The sequence below is a fragment of the Equus quagga genome, chromosome 8 (assembly GCF_021613505.1).
Source record: "Equus quagga isolate Etosha38 chromosome 8, UCLA_HA_Equagga_1.0, whole genome shotgun sequence".
Taxonomy (NCBI): domain Eukaryota; kingdom Metazoa; phylum Chordata; class Mammalia; order Perissodactyla; family Equidae; genus Equus; species Equus quagga.
In genome coordinates, this window is record NC_060274.1 from 78,817,446 (window position 1) to 78,836,009 (window position 18,564).

The 18,564-nt window shown below is 38.3% G+C and overlaps 1 protein-coding gene across 2 annotated transcripts in view; it reads right to left on the bottom strand.

Moving 5' to 3' along the window:
• Positions 1 to 18,564, bottom strand: part of RAPGEF5 (Rap guanine nucleotide exchange factor 5) — a 221,175-nt gene that overhangs the window by 88,517 nt on the left and 114,094 nt on the right. For both annotated transcript variants that reach the window (XM_046669359.1, XM_046669358.1), the window contains exon 9: positions 11,501 to 11,626. In XM_046669359.1, the coding sequence (XP_046525315.1) occupies positions 11,501 to 11,626 (126 nt within the window). The remainder of the gene's footprint in view (positions 1 to 11,500; positions 11,627 to 18,564) is intronic.

Below are 18,564 nucleotides of genomic sequence, written 5' to 3' on the forward strand. Positions count from 1 at the left end.
ATGATGCTTTCCAATCATCTCCATGAACTCAAGCATGGGAATCTGAGATAAGCTCTAATGATGGAGAAACTAAGTGTCTGACTGATGAGGGACGCTGGCCTCTGTCTGACGTCCTCAGTGCAGTTAGGTAAGTGATGGAATTCCCCAGTGATGGTGGGTCACCACATTCAGCTAAAGGCGGCACATTCAGTTCATTCTGGATCTTCCACAGGCCTGTGCTACCCAACTCTTCTTTTCTTTCTAGGATCCCTCAGACTGAGATGTCTGGAGCCCACCATCCTCTGTCAGAAAAGACACCATTCCTGACTTTTCTCTTCTGGGTTGAAGGGGTCTCAAAACTTAGCTTTGGGCCAAAATGGGACCAACAAAACACTCTTTCATTACATTCTTCCCCAAAGGTAGCCACATGTGGAGCACAAAAGTAGAAGTCAGAGCTAAGATGCAAAAATGGCACACCACAGAGGGTGGGGCAGAAGGGTATAAGCAGCTGCAGATATTGAATGTACCTAGGGCTGCTGTGATCTTTATTAATAAAGATTTTTCCAGGGTGTGGTGAGCTTTTCTCAGGTCTGTGCAGGTCTCCTCTATAGGCCAAGATTATGAGTAACACCCAAAGGACAGGAATTCGAGATGTACTGACTTGGGATGGAAATGGGATCTACTTAAAATTGAGATAAAGGTCAGATTTGATTGCCAAATTACAATGGAAATGGCATTTAGTAGTTCAACAAGTCATGAAAGGTTTCTGTCCACAAGTATCTGGCATTCAAGTATATTCCTTAAAATACAATCAGAATAAAATTGGCTCTTTGCTTTGTGCCAAGGTTTCCTCTCTTGGCTTTTAAGGGTTAGTCAGAATTCTGCCTCATCCAAGGTCAAAATCCACCCTTCAACATCTTGTTGACTTATTCCTTAATCTCAAACCTGTAGGTATAAATCACCACCAATTTGGGCCATGTGTGCTCCCGTCTCTGCCATTTTATATTCTGTGGTTCCACGCATTTACATCTTTTAAAATTTCAGTCATACAATTTACTAGAGGAGACAGTGTTATCTCCATGGCTTCAATTACCCTCTTGGTTCCCATGATTTTAGAGTTATATCTAAATACTGTTTTAATACTGAGATAATATTTAGATCTGTGCTTCCCTCTGGATATTTAATGAGAAGCACTGAATAATCCCATTTATTTTTTGCTGACAAAATTGTTTGTGTCTCCTTTCAGGAGTTGCTGTGTTAATTTTCTGATAGGGTAACTGCTAAGAAGTAGGGGAAATACAGTTCAACAGAAATGTTTTATTGGGGCAAGGGTGATTTCAATCAGGCTAGCCTCACTTTAGGGCTCCACAAACTATAACTTCAGGAACACAAAGACTGAATTACAACTTTCTCTAACAAACCTGAAGGATTTCTGGTAATTACTATTTTTATTAACGATTGTTTGCTTCTGATTACAGAGGCTAAAAGGTATCTATTTTACTAGAATATTATCAATGGAAATATTTTTAAATTTTGTGATTAACAAACTCCCAACAAAATTAATGGATTATATAGTATTTATTGCCCGTTATAGAGGAAACTCTTTATAATCCTATTTAGCAGGTTCCAGTTTTTGAACAAAATTTTTTCTTACCCAAACAATCAAGACACATGGTATCAAAAGTTCTTTCCACTGCCTATGACTTTCAGGGGAAAACTTAGGATACTCAGGTTGATTGCAAAAAAAAAATCACGCATCATCACAATCCCCCAAGTTGTAATAACAATAAGTTCACTGAACAGGGAGAAAGTGATAGCATCTATCAACCATAAAATTCAGTTTGAGATTTTATTATGTATTGCACCATATGGGGATCATTAGAATTCTTTATTCCTAAGAGTCTCAATATAAAGCTTGTTTTACCTCTATAAATTGTAGCTAAGGCAAGCTCAAGAAAGATTTAAAAAATCATCTGTATGAAGTACCACTCTCTCCCCTCTTTGATTGCACAGGGACAAAATTTTACCTTGACACATTCCACCCTATCTCCACCTTTGAGGTCACCAAGATATGCTCTTATGACTCATTAAGTTTTCATGAACCTCCTTACAAATCCCTACCCCTAAGCCACTTCCTGCCATCTTAATTGTCTCATTATCACCATTATTCTCTTCCTCTATGTGTTTCTTGGATCTTGAGGAGTCCCTAATCCTTTGTTCTGACTCAGCTTGCTTCAATCATGCCCAGCCATTCCTGGAACCTGAACAAGAGGACATTTACAAGGGTTTGTTAAAACTGTTGAGCCTTGCTCACTTAATTATGTACAAACGTACAATAAATGAACATACATGCCAAACTTTATTTCTCTATTTGTTTAATACAGGAGGGAAATATTGGAAAAGAAAACAAACAAACAAACAAAATATAAAAACCTCTTCCAGGTAAACCTAAGTGTTACAGCATTGACTTCTATAGATCAAAAAACCAAGTGCTTCTTGCTTCAGTATTGGATTGCACTATGTTTTAAAAATTAAAGGCAAATTTTTATGTAATGACAAATAAGAACATAGTCATGTTTTAAGTAAATATGGGTATTTATCATGATTTATTAGAAAAATATGTACTGTACACTTGCCCACAGTCTGTTATCTTCTGTTATGATATTTTCAGCAATCTTCTATTTTTGCTATCTTAAAACAACATTTAGGGCTGCTGTACGCCAGATGGAACTTTTCCTTTCCACCCACTTCCCATAGCAAAAGGGAAAAAAAGGTTCTTTGCATCCTACATGGAAATCTTTTATGAATTCCTTTCCCTTATCTTTATCATCTCAAGTGTCTGAATCACTCAGAAATCACCGAACTTCGGCGGAATCAATATGTGGCAAATATCAAACAGCCAAGTAAATATATTTAAAGTGAACATATATGCCTGCATGGTGTTTATTAACAAAGGATTCACATTACATGCAAGCTCAAAATTCATTTCAACAAAAATAGGACTGAATCAAAGTTAGCTTTTTAAAGAAAATGATGATGTAGCAGTATATTTTAGGGTAAAGCTAATAAATTAGAATTGAATTGTAATTGGACACTCTATCTTCACTGGGACTTTTGCTCAAGGCTCCAGACTTGAGCTCCTCACAGCAAAGCCTTTATGTTAATGCAGGTTATTGCTTCATGCAAAACCAACAGGGAGGACTGTGAGGAGAGTTAGAGCTCTGAAAGGAGCGAGTGTGACCCTTTTTCCCCTGCAAACCCACTTCCTCTCTGCAGCAGAGGAATCTCTAAAATTCAAATCTAACCATCTCTCTCTCTCTCTGTTGCTTACTAAATTCTTCACAAGAGCTCAATATTGCTCTTAGCACACAATTTTTGGCTAAGCCTATAAGGCTCAGCGCCCTCTGGCCCCTAAGCCTCTTCCCTCACCACCTGCCTCCTTATGCTCCAGCCACTTGGTTCTGCCTCTAGAGCTGCAGCATCCTCTCTCTGCATCCTCTTCACGTCGTCACACATGCTCTTTCCTCTGCCTGGAATTCCTGTCCTTCTTCACTTCTCCTTGTAACCCTTCCGACCCTTCAGATTCTGTCTCTTCCTCAGGAACACGTGCCTCTTTTCCCAGATCAGCTGAGCTTCCTGGGAGAAGCTTCCATAGCACCCTGCATAACACTTATTGTACAAGTAACTGTGAATTCAGTCTCTGAAATTCTTGGCAAGCCTTAACCCCCTGAAGGCAGTGATGTATCAGGGCAGGCCCCAGGGAGCAAGGCACACTCTAACTTGGTACATGTGTCACCCTACTCCTTGACATCTCTTCAGGCTTCTATTTCTCCAAGCCTCAGAAGTGCACAGCTATCATGAAGTACTGTCCATCTGTCTGCATTTTTTTCTATACCTTTTTGTCTGAAAGCATCCCCTATAAACCCAAATGAAACCAAACCACCAAAGATTTCTAATGTTACCTGATCAGACAACAATCCACAAGGTAATAATGCTGTTATGTCAATGTAGATTAGGCCTTGGTCAGGGTAGAGAAGAAAAGAATATAAGGTTGCCAGTGGTCTGGAGTGAGATATACCACTGAGGGGGGCAAAAGCCAAAGAAAGATAACTTATTTTTCCATATCTCACTTTAATTATTTCTCATACAGAGAGGCTATGGTTATTTTAATTTTACAAGTATAAGACTGTAATAAACTTAAGGAGCAGCATCTGTACCACTGGGAATGCAAGATTCTTTGAGAACATGAGTTTGATAAATCTCAAAGCCAGTATCAACTTTCTTAATTGGGCCTTTTAAAATAAACTTGAGTATTTTCAGAAAAATAAATAAATAGCATAATGACAAATTCTTCTATCTTTCAAAATGCTGAAACCAATTTCTTAAAACTGTCGGGACTTGCAATGGGCTTCTTGTGAGAACCTAAAAATACAGCTAATGAGCAGATGGTTCCACCAGACAGCACGAGCACATCGGTGACTTTCTAGAGGACAAAAAAACCCACACAGAATTTAAAGAGTACATGAGCGAACCAAACTTGTAAACCTTGTTTTTGAATAAAGGAGTGCATGGATTGCTGCAATGTGAAATACGTCTACCAGAGGTATTTCCCTCTCTCTGAATGCCTGTGGAATTATTTAAACATTTTATTAAATACTGTCTTGAATGGTTACTTGTTTTCCATGTGTGAATTTTTCCCCAACTAGAAAACTTCTTGGAGGCAAGAACTATCTTCTACCACTTTTATGTTACTCTGTGACTATATTAATTCTGATTAAGTATAAACTATAACAACTTGCTCACGGAAGCCTATTTCCTATGAAAAGGTACTTTGGTACTAAACCTACACATAGTCAGGATTTTGCTATTAAAACAAGTAACATGGTTTCTATGCAGCAATTTCTCAGTGGTGGGCAACTTAATATATTATGAATTGACTATTACATCTGAATTCTGGCTTTCAATACTAAGCAATAAGGTTATAAAATTCTATCTATCTTTAAGTAGTTTCTTGGTTAAACTAAATTACTACTAAACTTCAAATAATGCCATGATTGCTCTTAATTTCACTTGCCTAGATGTACAATGCAAGTTTGAATACAGAATGATAAAACTACTTTTCCTTTTAGTATTTCTTATAGTGTAAAAAGAGAGTTTTCATCTTACATTTAGGCTTTAAAAAAAACCACACACAATGCAATAGATGGGAAATAAACGTTGGGAAAAGGCAGAGACCAACTTTTTAGTAGGTGAAATAAGAGTGGCAGAAGCCAGAATACCCCAAACCACTTCTCCCCTTGTAATCCTTGAACAAGGGACCCTTTGACGCAGGCAGAATTCCAGGATGAGGCTGCAGGAAACAGGGAAAAGGAAATTCCGGTTGAGGCTGAGTGATAGGGACCCTACCCTGGCCGCAGACTATGCCAAGATTCAGGTTCAGAATGTGCAAAATCCCCTTCCCACCCATATTTCATAAGTGAATTAGAAAAGGGAAGGAAGTGGGGTGGGTCCCCAGACTTAACAAAGGAACTGAAAGAAAACGGGCGGGAAAGGGAGGGATAAGGACAGAGTCCCTAGGGAAAGCGGCATTTAGCACGACTTTCACATACACTTTATAGACTCTCATGTCTGCAATTTGGAAATGAGGAACTCAGTTTAGGAGCTACTGTTGGTATTTCTACTCTACAAGCATAAGCTACATTTCAGGAAAAATAGTTTCGGTCTTTCAGTAAAGAGTGCAGTTGCATTCCAGAAAATAGGATTCACATCTAGATATATATATTTTAATATAGCTGTTTCACAGATACTAAAATCTGAACCGTTTATATGCTTTTCAAATCTAAGTTAGGACTCAAACTAAGCAAGCACCTTAGCATTCCCTTTTCTTTCAACCTTCCCCCATCTACCACCACCAGCCCTTCAATACATTATTGTTCTGTCTCTTTCCCCCAGGGCTGTCCTCCTAGTTGTTCGTCTTTCTGAGGACTATCATGATTCTTGTCAGCCTGGCTTCCTGTCCTCCTTCCTCTCAGTCCTCCCTGCAAGGGTGATTGCTGAGAAGATGTGCTCCACATATGATCAGACTTGAGTTCACGCTTCGCTCAGTTCTGCTTAATCACTCATCAGCCTCAGCCTTCTAATTTGTTATACTGAAATAATATCATTTACCTCACATAAGGCCCCACTCATCCTCCTTTTTTATGAAAACTAACAAGACCAACAAGTCAATGGCTCCTCTTTATTTGTAGAATGAAGTGAAACTTCTCAGCCCTCAATACCCTTCGCAGTCTGGTCCCAATGTCATTTCTCACTAAATCTTCCTTCACCTGCCTCCTTGTCACCATCTCCCCCTTCACGCCCACTCTTGGTACTCTGGTGACACAGAATGGTTTTGGATTTCCAAAAAATACCTTGTATTTTGACACTTCTGTACATTTTCGAATGCTATTCTTCCCACTGGGAATGCTTTTCTTCCACTTGAATTGTTTAAATCCAACCTAAAACCTACCTTAAGGTCCACATCAAACTCTACCTCTACCATATAGAGAATCCTGTTTCCCTAGGTGTAAATTCTTCTAACTCCTATGTATCTCTTTGAGAAAATCATCACTGCCTCCTTGTGTCTCAGTTATTTGTGTCAACGTCTTCTCTACAACTTGACTATACTCCTTCAGGGTCAGAGCTATCATAGTTATTCTGGATCCCTATAGCATCAGCTTTAATAAAGGTGTACTGAATAAATAAATGACCAAGAGTATTCTGGAATAACAGTTTAGTAACACCAACTCAGTCTACATGGGTCAGGAGAGCACCTCTAGAGTCACCGTGAAATCTGAAGTACAAACAACATTGCAGCAAATGCCAAAGATTTGGCCAAATAATTCAGTTTATTTTGGGGCTACCAGGGATTCTCCGTCCTTAAGGTATTGTCAAAGTGTCTAGTCTAAGAAGAAGGTTTATGTGGTCCCCATACTGTTAGCCAGAACCCCCATCTAACAATTTGTTCATGAGATAAACACTAAGTGCTTTAGAATGTATCTCAGACACCGGAAACATACTACAGGAAAACAAAGCAAGGTAAATGTCTTATGTAGCTTTTTGGCAAAAGTGAACAACCATTCTGGTGATAAACAGAACATTCTCATGTCTACCACTATACCACATAAAACAATAAAAATTCAAAATTTCTTAATATAAATTAGCACATATCCCTTCCCATTAGCAGTCATCAAATTCTGCCAATTTTACCATCTAAATGACTCTCAACATCTGCGGACTTCTCATTTCCCATAGTTGCCGCCCTGGTTCAGGCTTACATCTCTCTCCTGACTCACTACAACAGCTTTCCAAGGGTTCTCTCCAATACGTCCCTCTTCCCCACTCCATTTTTCCTCTAAACTGATGCCAGAGGGATTTTAGGAAGACCACCTTTGATTATGCCACTTCCCTTCTTTGATGGCTTCCCTTTGCCAGAAAAGCAAGTCTAAACTCCCTCGGGTGGCTTACTCGGTCTTTCACAACTGAATTCTAGCCTCCCATACAGCCCACTACCTTCATTCCCCATGAATCATCTAGTCATGCATCTTCCTGCTGGTCTCTCTGCCTTAAATGCTTTTCCCTGCACTGCCCTTCTATGAACATTGGTCATTCTTCAAGGTCAAGCCGACACGTCCTCATTTGGTAACACAAGCCCCTTCCTCTATTGATATAATCATAGGATTAAGGCTAGAAAACGTGATGCCTCCATAAGAGATTACCTTCTCTTTATTCTTTAAAGAATAAATAACCCAATGTTAATGTCATTCTTATAATGTTTAAAAGAAATAGCCAATTCCTGACCCCTTCTTAAAGTTCTCACATAATTTTCAACACTTAGGAATGAGTGCTGGCTAATTTTGCCTACTGCTTGTTAATATAAAAGAGGAAAACCAAGTGCTTCTCGAGAAACTTGTGATAATTATACATTTAACTTTTTTTATTTCAGAAACATCTTGGCACAAGCACAGAGTGAAGTGTTTCTCTAATTGCATGCATTTATAATCATGGCATTTACCAGTTTAAGAAAATATTAGATATGGCTACTTAGAAAGCCCTAAGCCCCTTCAATTTGTAACAAGACATACCAGCAACAAAAGCTTTATTCCATCAAATTCATTTCTATCTCTATGCAGCAGTACCTCAAAGTAGCTTTCTCACTTTGGCACTTATGTACAAAAAGGGATGTGGCATTCCAGAAGTAGAGAAGCACTGCGGTTTGGTAAAAGAATGACTCAATAAGCGACTTGGATTCTAACTCAAATTTCGCCACTGTCCACTTAAATAACTTTGGCCCAGGAATGGTAGATGAAGTACTTGAAGCATTTTAAAATCATAAAAGAAAGAAAATCTATATGTAACTCTAGGGTTTGGTCATTATTGTTGTGGTCATAACAAGAAGAGGAAAGTGCAGAACTAGGTTTACATTATGTAAACTGCAGTTTCCTCTGTTCATTCTGTGTTACAACTGAGCTTTCAAGAGCAAGAGTAGACGGCCCCTATTGAAAAGAAAGTGAGGCCAGGAAAAATGAAAATGTTACATCCATCTCATGGACACTGTGAACTCCATGTGCAAGCAAAGGTATAGATATATCAAATGCTTTAGACAAAAAAAGCAGTAAAATAATCTACCAGATTGTTTTTGTGTTTGTTTTGTTGGGGTTTTTTTTTTTTCCTACTGAGGAAGATTCACCCTGAGCTACCATCTGTGCCAATCTTTCTCTACTTTGTATGTGGGTTGTTGTCATCGCACGGCCACCGGTGAGTGGCGTAAGTCTGTGCCCAGGAACCAAACCTGGGCCGCTGAAGTGGAGTGTACCAAACTCAACCACCAGCCCAGGGGGCCAGCCCCCCAAATGGTTTTTATTCCTAATAAATTATTGTTAAAAGTGTAAGCATCTAGTATCAAATAATGCACTTAGTGGAGTACTATATAAATATCAGCCTTGAGAGTTGATTAGTTCAACTGCTGTCCTCCTGCAGGAGGGAGGTCACAGAATGCCTAAGTTTCTATTTATCACTAAAGAAGAAGGATCCTTAATATTCACCTTTTCTTACTTTAAGTTTCAGTAGAAAAGTCTACACAGAGAAGGCCATAATTCCCATGTTCATTTAGACACCATCTTTCCTCTCAGCAGCACAAACACTTCAGAGCTGTTAATGCATCCATATTATGACATTCACGCAAGAAGTAAAAATCCTTAGTGTTCTATTTTACTGTCTTAAAATGAAAGTTTAAAGATAACAGAGAGTAGATAACCATAAGCAAAGTTGCAAACCTTCTACCCATAAATTTGTTTCATGTTAAAAGTATTTACAATTATCAGCACCAAGTTCCCATTTCTATTTTATATTTGGAACATATTATATTCTCATTAGCTGAATGTAATATTCTGGACTGAACTACACATAAGGCACACAGGTACCTTTTCAATAAGTTGTTTGTTGGCCTGAGACAGATGATTTCTAACCTTGGTGAAGTGGTACTCTACTGTTTGTTTGATTTAAAAGATGTTGCCCTACCCTCAGATTATTGTTGGTCCGTTGAATTGAATATACAATCCATTGCAAAATATATCATTCATTTTAAGGACTACTGAAAAAGAAAAATGCTCACAATTACACTGGTCCCCCCTTATCTGATGGGGGATACTTTCCAAGACTCCCAGTGGATGCCTGAAACCGTGGATAGTATTGAACTCTACATGTAACTGTTTTTTCCTATACATACACGTCTATGATAAAGTTTAATTTATAAATTAGGCACAGTAAGAGATTAACAATAACTAATAATACAATAGAACAATTATAACAATATACTGTAATAAAAGTCATGTGAATGTGGTCTCTCTCTGAAAATATCTTATTGTACTGTACTCACCCTTCTTGTGGTGATGTGAGATGATACAATGCCTACGTGATGAGGTGAAGTGAGGTGAAGTGAGGTGAATGATGTAAGCACTGTGATATAGCGTCCCAGGCAGAATGGCGCACAATTTAAAACTTACGGATTGTGTATTTCTGGAATATTTCACTTAATATTTTCGAACTGCAGTTGACCCTGGGTAACTGAAACCACAGAAAGCAAAACCGCAGATAAGGGGGACTACTGTAAACTATGACACGTTCCATACCATCAATAATTAAGACCCATTCTGATTTCAGAGATGCTAAAAGGTGGGGGAAACATGCATCTTGAAATCAATAAACTATAGCTTATGAAAACTGCTGCTCTTCTAATTAAAATGAATGAAAAGGAATATTGTTTTGAGAAATTTAAGCCACATAGTAGGATATTCAAATATTTTAAGGTCACAGCAGAGGTTAAGAGTCAGTCTTTGATAGAGTCAAATTTTAGGATACTTTTAACAACTTAAACAAATTCCTAAATTTATCAATACTACCCAGCTAAGTGAAAGCTCCTGAGACCTCCACTTGCACTTAAACTCAATAGTCACCTCTGAAATAGCTGCAATTACAAGGCTTTGAAACTGCCTAATTATTCTTCCCCTTGAGAGACCAATTGTAATGATTCGATGTCCCACTGTTAGAGATGTGTTATGTTATTAAACTAAGCAGCCTGCCCTTCTTGAACATTTCACCTCCTCTCCTGCTCAGTAAAACTCTAACATTGTATTGATGGCCTTGGAACAGAAAAAGCCTGAAGCACTTTTTCCCCCTTGGAAAGGGTTGAAAATAAAATTCCAAGGAAAAATTAAAGTCAGAGAGAGACATGTTTATAAGCACTAAGGAATTTTCCCTTTCATGAGCAATCCTGGATAGTTCAGCACTGAGTGTCAAGTCTTAGAAACAACAACAAAAAGTCAACAGACAATAACATGTAGCAGAAGAAAGTAGTCCCATTGTCTTCCCAGCATGACGGCAGCATTCTCAGTTCTAAGGCTCAATCTGAATAACCGCTTTCAGAAGAACCGAGCAGAGTGTCCCTTTCCTCCAGTTTAACTACATCCAAACAATATAACTCTTGTTGGAACACAAACATTCATAAGATACCGGGACAACGCCCTTCTGATGCTCTCACTTGGTCTTCTGTTCTTATTCATCTCTAGTGATCTAAGACACATTTGCTTGGTCACTAGATCCACCCGTGTACCAAACATAAAAATACATCAGAATGTTCTTTCAAAATTCATATTCTACAAACAGATAGGGTGAAACTCCCCAAGCCGAACTTGAAAGCCATCAAATCAGGATCATAAATAGACACGGATTCATATTTACTCACGTGTCCTTATATTTCCACATGATTTACTTTTGAGAAGAGTTATCTTACAAGTCCAGTGTCATAAACCACTGGCTCAGAGCTATGAGCAGCTGTGATTTTACTAAGGCAGATGCTTTTGGAGGGGGAAAAAAACAAAACCTAAAGAATTTAAAATAAAATATTCTTTCCTTCAAATGTACAGCTGGGCAGAAATATTTTCCACTCCTTCAAACCTGCATCCCCAAGAGGAAAAGGGCTTACGTGTTCAGATTTCTCCTGTTCTTTTTTGTCCGTCTGCAGAAATTGACAGTTTTCTCTTGCCAGCTTCTGGACCAGTTCAATTCGTCCGATATCATCTCTCTCCTGAAGCTTGCACATCACCCCTGCCTTAAGAGTTGGAGAAAAAGCGAAGATATACTTAAATCCACAGTCCCAGGACATGACACCACTGAAAAGTTCACCTTATAATAAGCTCATCTTCTCCGTCGCCTGGATTAAATCATGGTCTTGGTAAAATATTTTGCCTTTCCAGAACTGAAACTGTGTTATTTTAATCTAGAAACGCAGCACCAAAAGACTTAAAGTTGAGATCATTTATCAGTCTACTTTAAGAGGGTGAAGGGCAGAGCAAACTAAATCATTTGCTACTGAAGTCTGCTCCTGATATCCCAGTATTTGTTCCTAACAGCCTGTTTCCTGTTACATAAGCCTAGCAAGAGGTTAAAAACTCATGGGAAAGTTAGCCAGGAACTACTCCGGCCATAAGGGTGAAGTGATACAGAGTACTAAAAATAACAGAACACAACCTCCTAACTCTTTAGCTCCACCAGACCATTCCATGTACAAATACACAGTTAAGAAGATCACAAGATAATTTTTTTTCACAACTGGAAAGTTACTACGGGGCATTATGAGCAAAATACTTCCAATACTGCACAAAATATGGTGGAAAAGTTTATTAGAAATAAACTGAAAAAAGAAAGCTTAAAATTCCATCATGGTTTGGAAATGATCCATAAAGCATCATATTTTTTATTACACCAAAGTACCTGAGTAATATGGAGGAGAATCAAGGATTTTGATTAGAAAAAAAAATGCATTCGTTACAACACAAAAATTACAAACTGTTTCTGCTCAAATTCTTTCAAAAATGGTTCACATTGCCATATCAGGACATGATCTAATAAAGAAATCTGAAGTTACTCTTGGCAAGAACAGCCAAAACTATGGAATCTTTGTTTCACCCAATACAACCTACAGAATTTTAATGGACTCAGCAACATGACCAAATACGGAGAGGGGGCCAGTAAGTGATCACAGCTTCATGGTCTTAACGCTTTGTGCTAAAGATAACCATTTTGTTGAGTGGGCATCAGAGAAATGGGACCACCCATGCAAAGAAAGACTATTCTCTAGAAGTTTCTCCAACAACTAGGAAGGATATTAACAAATCCTTGAAGTGGCCCAAATCACAGATTCCCAAAGGACAGCAAGTGGAATTCCTCCACCAAGGTCAGAGATTTATTTTTCCAACATCCCTCACAAGAGGTCCTCCAGTTTGTTTCCAAGGTTTCCTTGGACAGGGATCTCAGTTTATCTTAAGACAGCCTGTGCACTGTTGGAGAGCCACGATTGTTGGAAAGTCCCCTATCACATTAGACAAAACTCTGAAACTACTGAACTTCGCCCTATGAGTACTAGTTTTGCCTTCTAAAGCAACAGAACTATATCTTCTTCTTATCCAATACGACAATCTTTTGAATATTTAAATACCACTGTTTATGATATCCTTTTAGCATTCCCCATATATATTTTCTCCATCTTCCTACTTTATGCATTCATTCATTCACTCACTCGACATTTTAACTGAGCAGCAATCATGTGCCAAGATCTACTATAGGTTCTAGGAATATAGTAGTGAACAGCAACAACAAAAAACAAAGCCCTACCTGTCACGGAGCTTACATTCAATAGAGGATGTAGATTATATAACATAGAGATATGAAATATCAGATGGTAATACATTATTGGAAGGAAAATAAAAAAGGGCAAGGAGATAGAGAAATGATTGAAGTGTTACTAAGATAGGAATGTCTGGGAAGGATTCTTTAGTAAGATAACATTTGAGTGGAGACCTAAAGGAAGTGAGGAAGGGTGTTTCAGGCAGAGGAACAGAAGTGCAAGTGTCCTGAGGCTTGGGTATGTTTGGCATGTTCAAGGAAGAGCAAAGAAAAGCACGGCTGGAGCAGAGCTGGTAAGAGGGAGACCAGTATGAGTGGCCAGAGAGGTGATGTCAGACCAGATCATGTAGTTTCCTTACAGGATGTGTAAGGAGTTTAGATTCTTTTTCTGAACAAGATGGAAATCCTTTGAAAGGTTTCAATGAGATTACATAATCTGACTTATACTTTAATAGGATCATTCTGTCTTCTGGGTTGAGAAAACACTGTTAGGTGAGGAGAAGTAGTTGAAGCTAGAAGACCAATTAGAAGACCGGTCTTCAGACAAGAGATAGCTTGGAACTTGTGGTAACGGCAGAGATGGTGAGAAGTGGTTAGAATCTGGATATATTACAAAGGCAGGGCCAACAGAACTTGTTGTCTCCAAGATATTTGGCCTGAGTAACTGGAAGGGTACGGTTATCATTTCCTGAGATTGGGAAGACTAGGGGAGAAGGTCTGGGAAGGAATATGCCTATTAGACATCCAAGTGGAGCTCTGGGTTGGCAGCCTGGAGGTCCAAAGGAGAAGTCCAGGCTGGAGATAAGGCTTTGGGAGTTATCACAGTGTAGATGGTACTTAAAACCAGAGGAATGAGTGAGGTTACCTGTGGATGTAAACAGAGAAGAGAAGAAATCCACGAACCGAGTCTAATGTTGAGAGATTGGGAAGATGAGGAGCAATCAGAAAAGGAGAGTAAGAAGGAGCGGCTCCAGGAGGAGAACCCGGTGAGCAGTGGAGAAGGTGTTTCAAGGAGGAGGGAGTAAAAACTGTATCAAATGCAGCTAAAATATCAAAAGAGATGAATTCAAAATAATTGACACTGAATTTGATGAAACTAATTGGTGACTTTGAACATACCATTTTTTTAAACATAAAAAGTGGTAGGGAAAACAAAAACCCTCATGAGCATGGCTTTAACAGAGAATGAGAGACAACTCTTTTGACTAGGTCTGTTACAAGAAACAGGGCACTACCTAAGAGTGATATTGAAGGGAGTTTTGCTTGCTTGCTTGCTTGCTTAAGGTGAGGGATAGTCCAGCATATTTATCTTTATTAGAAATCATCCAGAACAGAGAGAAATTTGATGATGTAGGAGGGAGAGAGTGTCCCTTTTAGGAGCGGTGTCCTTGAGTGGGAAAGAGAGCATAAAGATCTACTCTCAGACAGAAACATGAATATGAGTATTTCACTCACTTTAACAGGAGGGAAGGTGAAGCACAGGGGTAAACATGCAGGTAGGTTGGCATATCTCATGGTGGGAACATGTGGAAATTCTTTTCTGAAGGCCCCTATTTCCCAGAAAAATAGTATCAAGTTATTAGCTGAGTAAGGACTGTGAGAAGATGCTGGAGGTATGCAAAAAGAAGGCATGTAATAGGCATTTCGGTTTCAAGAATTCACAAACTTTTTTTTGTAAAGGGCCAGAGGGTAAATATTCTAGGCCCAGTGGGCCATATGGTCTCTGGTGAAACTACCCAATTCTGCAATTTTAGTGCAAAAGCAGCAAGAGACAATATGTAAATGAATGAGCATGGCTGTGTCCCAGTAACACTTTATTTACAAAAACAGGCAGTAGGTTGTGGTTTGTCAGCTCCTGACCTAAGAGAAGAGGAAACTGGACAGTGGTTTAAGGATTGCAGAATAAGACTGTCAATAATGACTAAGGGCCCACTTGATTTTATTTTTGGGTCCTTTTTCCATCCTAGCCATCCTCCTTGGGACCTATTTCTATTTGTCAGGATTTTAACAGAGTCCATACCTGTGATAATGCTACACATAGGGCCATCTCGAAGACGCTCTTTTAATCAATACTAGAGAGTAAAAGAGGATCAGAGGTGTTACATATTCTCCTTTAAACTAAGAAGACAAGGAAACCATTCAGGGAGATTTCTATACAAAAATGATTAATATTCTTCGACTGTTTCACACAAAGGAATAAGTTTCTGTTATCTAGAAAATTCATTTATCTCGACCATCTAGAATTTCTTCTCTTTCCATCCATGTTTTCCCCCCAGTGTTTAACATACTGTCCTGCTGGTGGAGAGAGGATGTGAATAACCCTGCAACCTCAGGACCTGCTCCGTGGTTGTTTATTCAGTAGTGAAATGGGTTACTCCTAATCTCTCTCTGCTCCTCAGTGTGGCACCCCTGTATAACAGAGGGCATGCGTGTGACTGGAGCCAGGCAGGGGTGGTACCCAGGAGGAAAGCACTTTGGAGCTAACTAACTTGGCAAGTGGGAATGAGCCTGTTCTCTCTTCTCACCAGCACAGGCTCCAAAGCAACTGGGTTAAGCTCCCACAGACTCTGCTTGGAGAGTCTTTCCTTCTGTCTGTGGGTCCCAAATACATTAAAAAAAAATAACCAATAATATCATCAGCAATAAGAGTGGGACTTAGTAGAGGAAATTTAAGAGAACTTGCCTACTCTTTTGGTCTCTGTGTGAGCAGGATTTTTTAAAGAACTCTAAACAGTCTTCATTTCACACGCTTAGGATCCTAAATACAGACTTTTCTTTCTTGAGGAAATACATTTTTATTAGAATCAGATACATGGGTGCACAAATTGAGTATTTTAAACACAAAATGCTATTACTTTTAAAAATGGGCTTCAGATCGATTTATTTCATATTGATAACTAAATCATCTTATGATTAAAAAAGGAATATCGCTGTCTTGATTTTCTGGTTTCTGCATAATTTCTAGATGTACTTTCACAAGATAATTAGTTCTGTAGCACTCCTTACGTTAGCAACTATCAAAAAAGGCTTTCAAGGAGTATTTATGACTGTTTCTAAATTCCCTGGAGAACTTTAAGCCCAGAGAGGTGCTGGCACATCCTAGATAGTTACATAAGGCAGTCCTCTTTGAAAGCACCTCACTAAGCCAGATCTTCTCTGGGGGGGTCCCTTTCACAGCTCCATAATTTAGTGATTTAATTAAAAAAACCCAAGAATTTATTAATATATTTTGGGAGCTTTGTTATGGCAGGAGAAGTAAGATAACTAACAGTCCTTGACTAGACTTTCCCATTCTTGGACTACTTAATTTATCTATGCGAAATTAATCATAAACAGTTTACCTAACACTGCTAGGCCAGAAAAAAATAAAAGATTAATGTGTAACCGTCAGAAGAATTATTTAAGAACCTTATTTCAAGGTCTGCTTTGAAGAAAAAAAAAGTCTCCATAATATATAATTAAAGCTATTCATATGATTTTTCAGTATTGGAGAAGAGAAACGTTATGAATGTAAATGAAAAGTCTGTTTCCTTTATAAATGGAGTCATAAAATGTTGGGTCCATTCTTTTAGTGGTAAAATGAGACTTGGACAGGATTCCCTTAGGAAAGGCTACAAGGATGATAAATGAACAAGCTTTATGACAAAAGGTAAAAAGAACCCAGCTCTAGAGGGCCAGCCCCTGGGGGGAGTGGTTAAAGTTCTGCGTGCTCTTCTTTGGCAGCCCAGGTTCAGATCCCAGGTGCAGACCTACTCTGCTCATCAGCCACACTGTGGAGGCATCCCACATGCAAAAAAAAACAGAGGAAGATTGGTGCAGATGTTAGCTCAGGGCTAATCTTCCTCAAGGGAAAAAAGAGGAGGATTGGCAACGGCTGTTAGCTCAGGGCGAATCTTCCTTGCAAAAAAAAAAAAAAAAAGCACAGTTCTACGTATGAATACATTTTCTGCATTATCCTAACTTTAAAAATCACTTTTTCTAAAACACCTAGAAAAAACATCACGCAAAAATTGCTATCAAGGGAAGGAAAACTAGGATGAAAGAGTTCACCTTTCATGACAGCACTTTTGCAATAACAGAATGCTATTCAATAGAAATTCAGAGTATTCAGATAAATTCTTATTGATTACTTCAGAAGAGACTCATTTCTTCAAAAATTAAATCTTGAATAGAATTTCAAGAAATAATTTTTTTTTTTTTTGGCTACTTCAAACAGAAAATCCTAATGACAGAATAAAATACTGATGGGTTGGGATGGTATATTACATTACTCAATTGTATGCACCTATTTCCAAACCAGAAAATATTAAGAATTATTTCCAGAAAAATTCAGAAGAAAACTCATAAGAGAAAATAATAACAATAATTTTAGGGTAGCAAATATTTATGTTCTCAAATTTATTCAGAAAGAGAAAGACGACTATGAAAAATTTCTTCCTAGCTGGAATAGAAAAATATACCCTTTAATAATTGAGGAAAGGACCAAGAAGCATTCACAGTGAAAAGCGCATATGCTAGAAAGTGTGATGGTAAAGGCAGGTGTACTAATGCCCAGAGCATCACTAGTACAGGCCTCAAACACCATGCTGCGGTGTCATAGAGCCTTAGAAATCATTCAGTGACTCCTAGTCCCTTACTGTACAGGTGAGGCAATGCAAGTTCAGGGAAGTTCACTCCTCTGGTCTTCCTCCTTTTTGGAATTACCTGTGTTAATACACCACGCTGCTCAAACAGACCTATCCTACACAAACACGGTGTGATACTGCGTCCTGCCAAAGCATGCTGGGAGCAGAGAAGGAGGCAGAAATCATAGTTTCATGAAATTTATTACTGTTATTTCCCTCAAAGACTTTCTTAATCTTTTACACCTGTATAATTATCTCTTCTGATGAAACTAAATACATGATGTATTCACATAATTGATGAAGAAAAGGGTGTTCACTCATTACATATAGTTGATTCCTCGAACTTTCAGACCAGAATAAGGAGACCATCAATATTTTATCTTGTTTTGACCTGAGAGAAATCACAGCTCAGCCCTGTATACATTACTGACCATACTACTAAGCAGGGCAGCAAACTTGACAAATAATAAAGAAGTAAAAAGAGAAAATACACAAATTCTAATAAATTCTAACAAAGGATTTAAAAGGATCATGTGTTTTCTGTGACAGCTATGACAGTCTTAAATAAGATCTTTCTTCAGTCTATTAAAAAAAAAGTCACACTTTGGCTACTGATAAACTAATCATCAAATATTTGGCAATTAATTTGTATAATTAATAGTTATCATCACTTAATATTAAAATGATTGATTCCAATGGGGGATGAGAGACAATGAAAATAATTACTGAATCCAGTGGT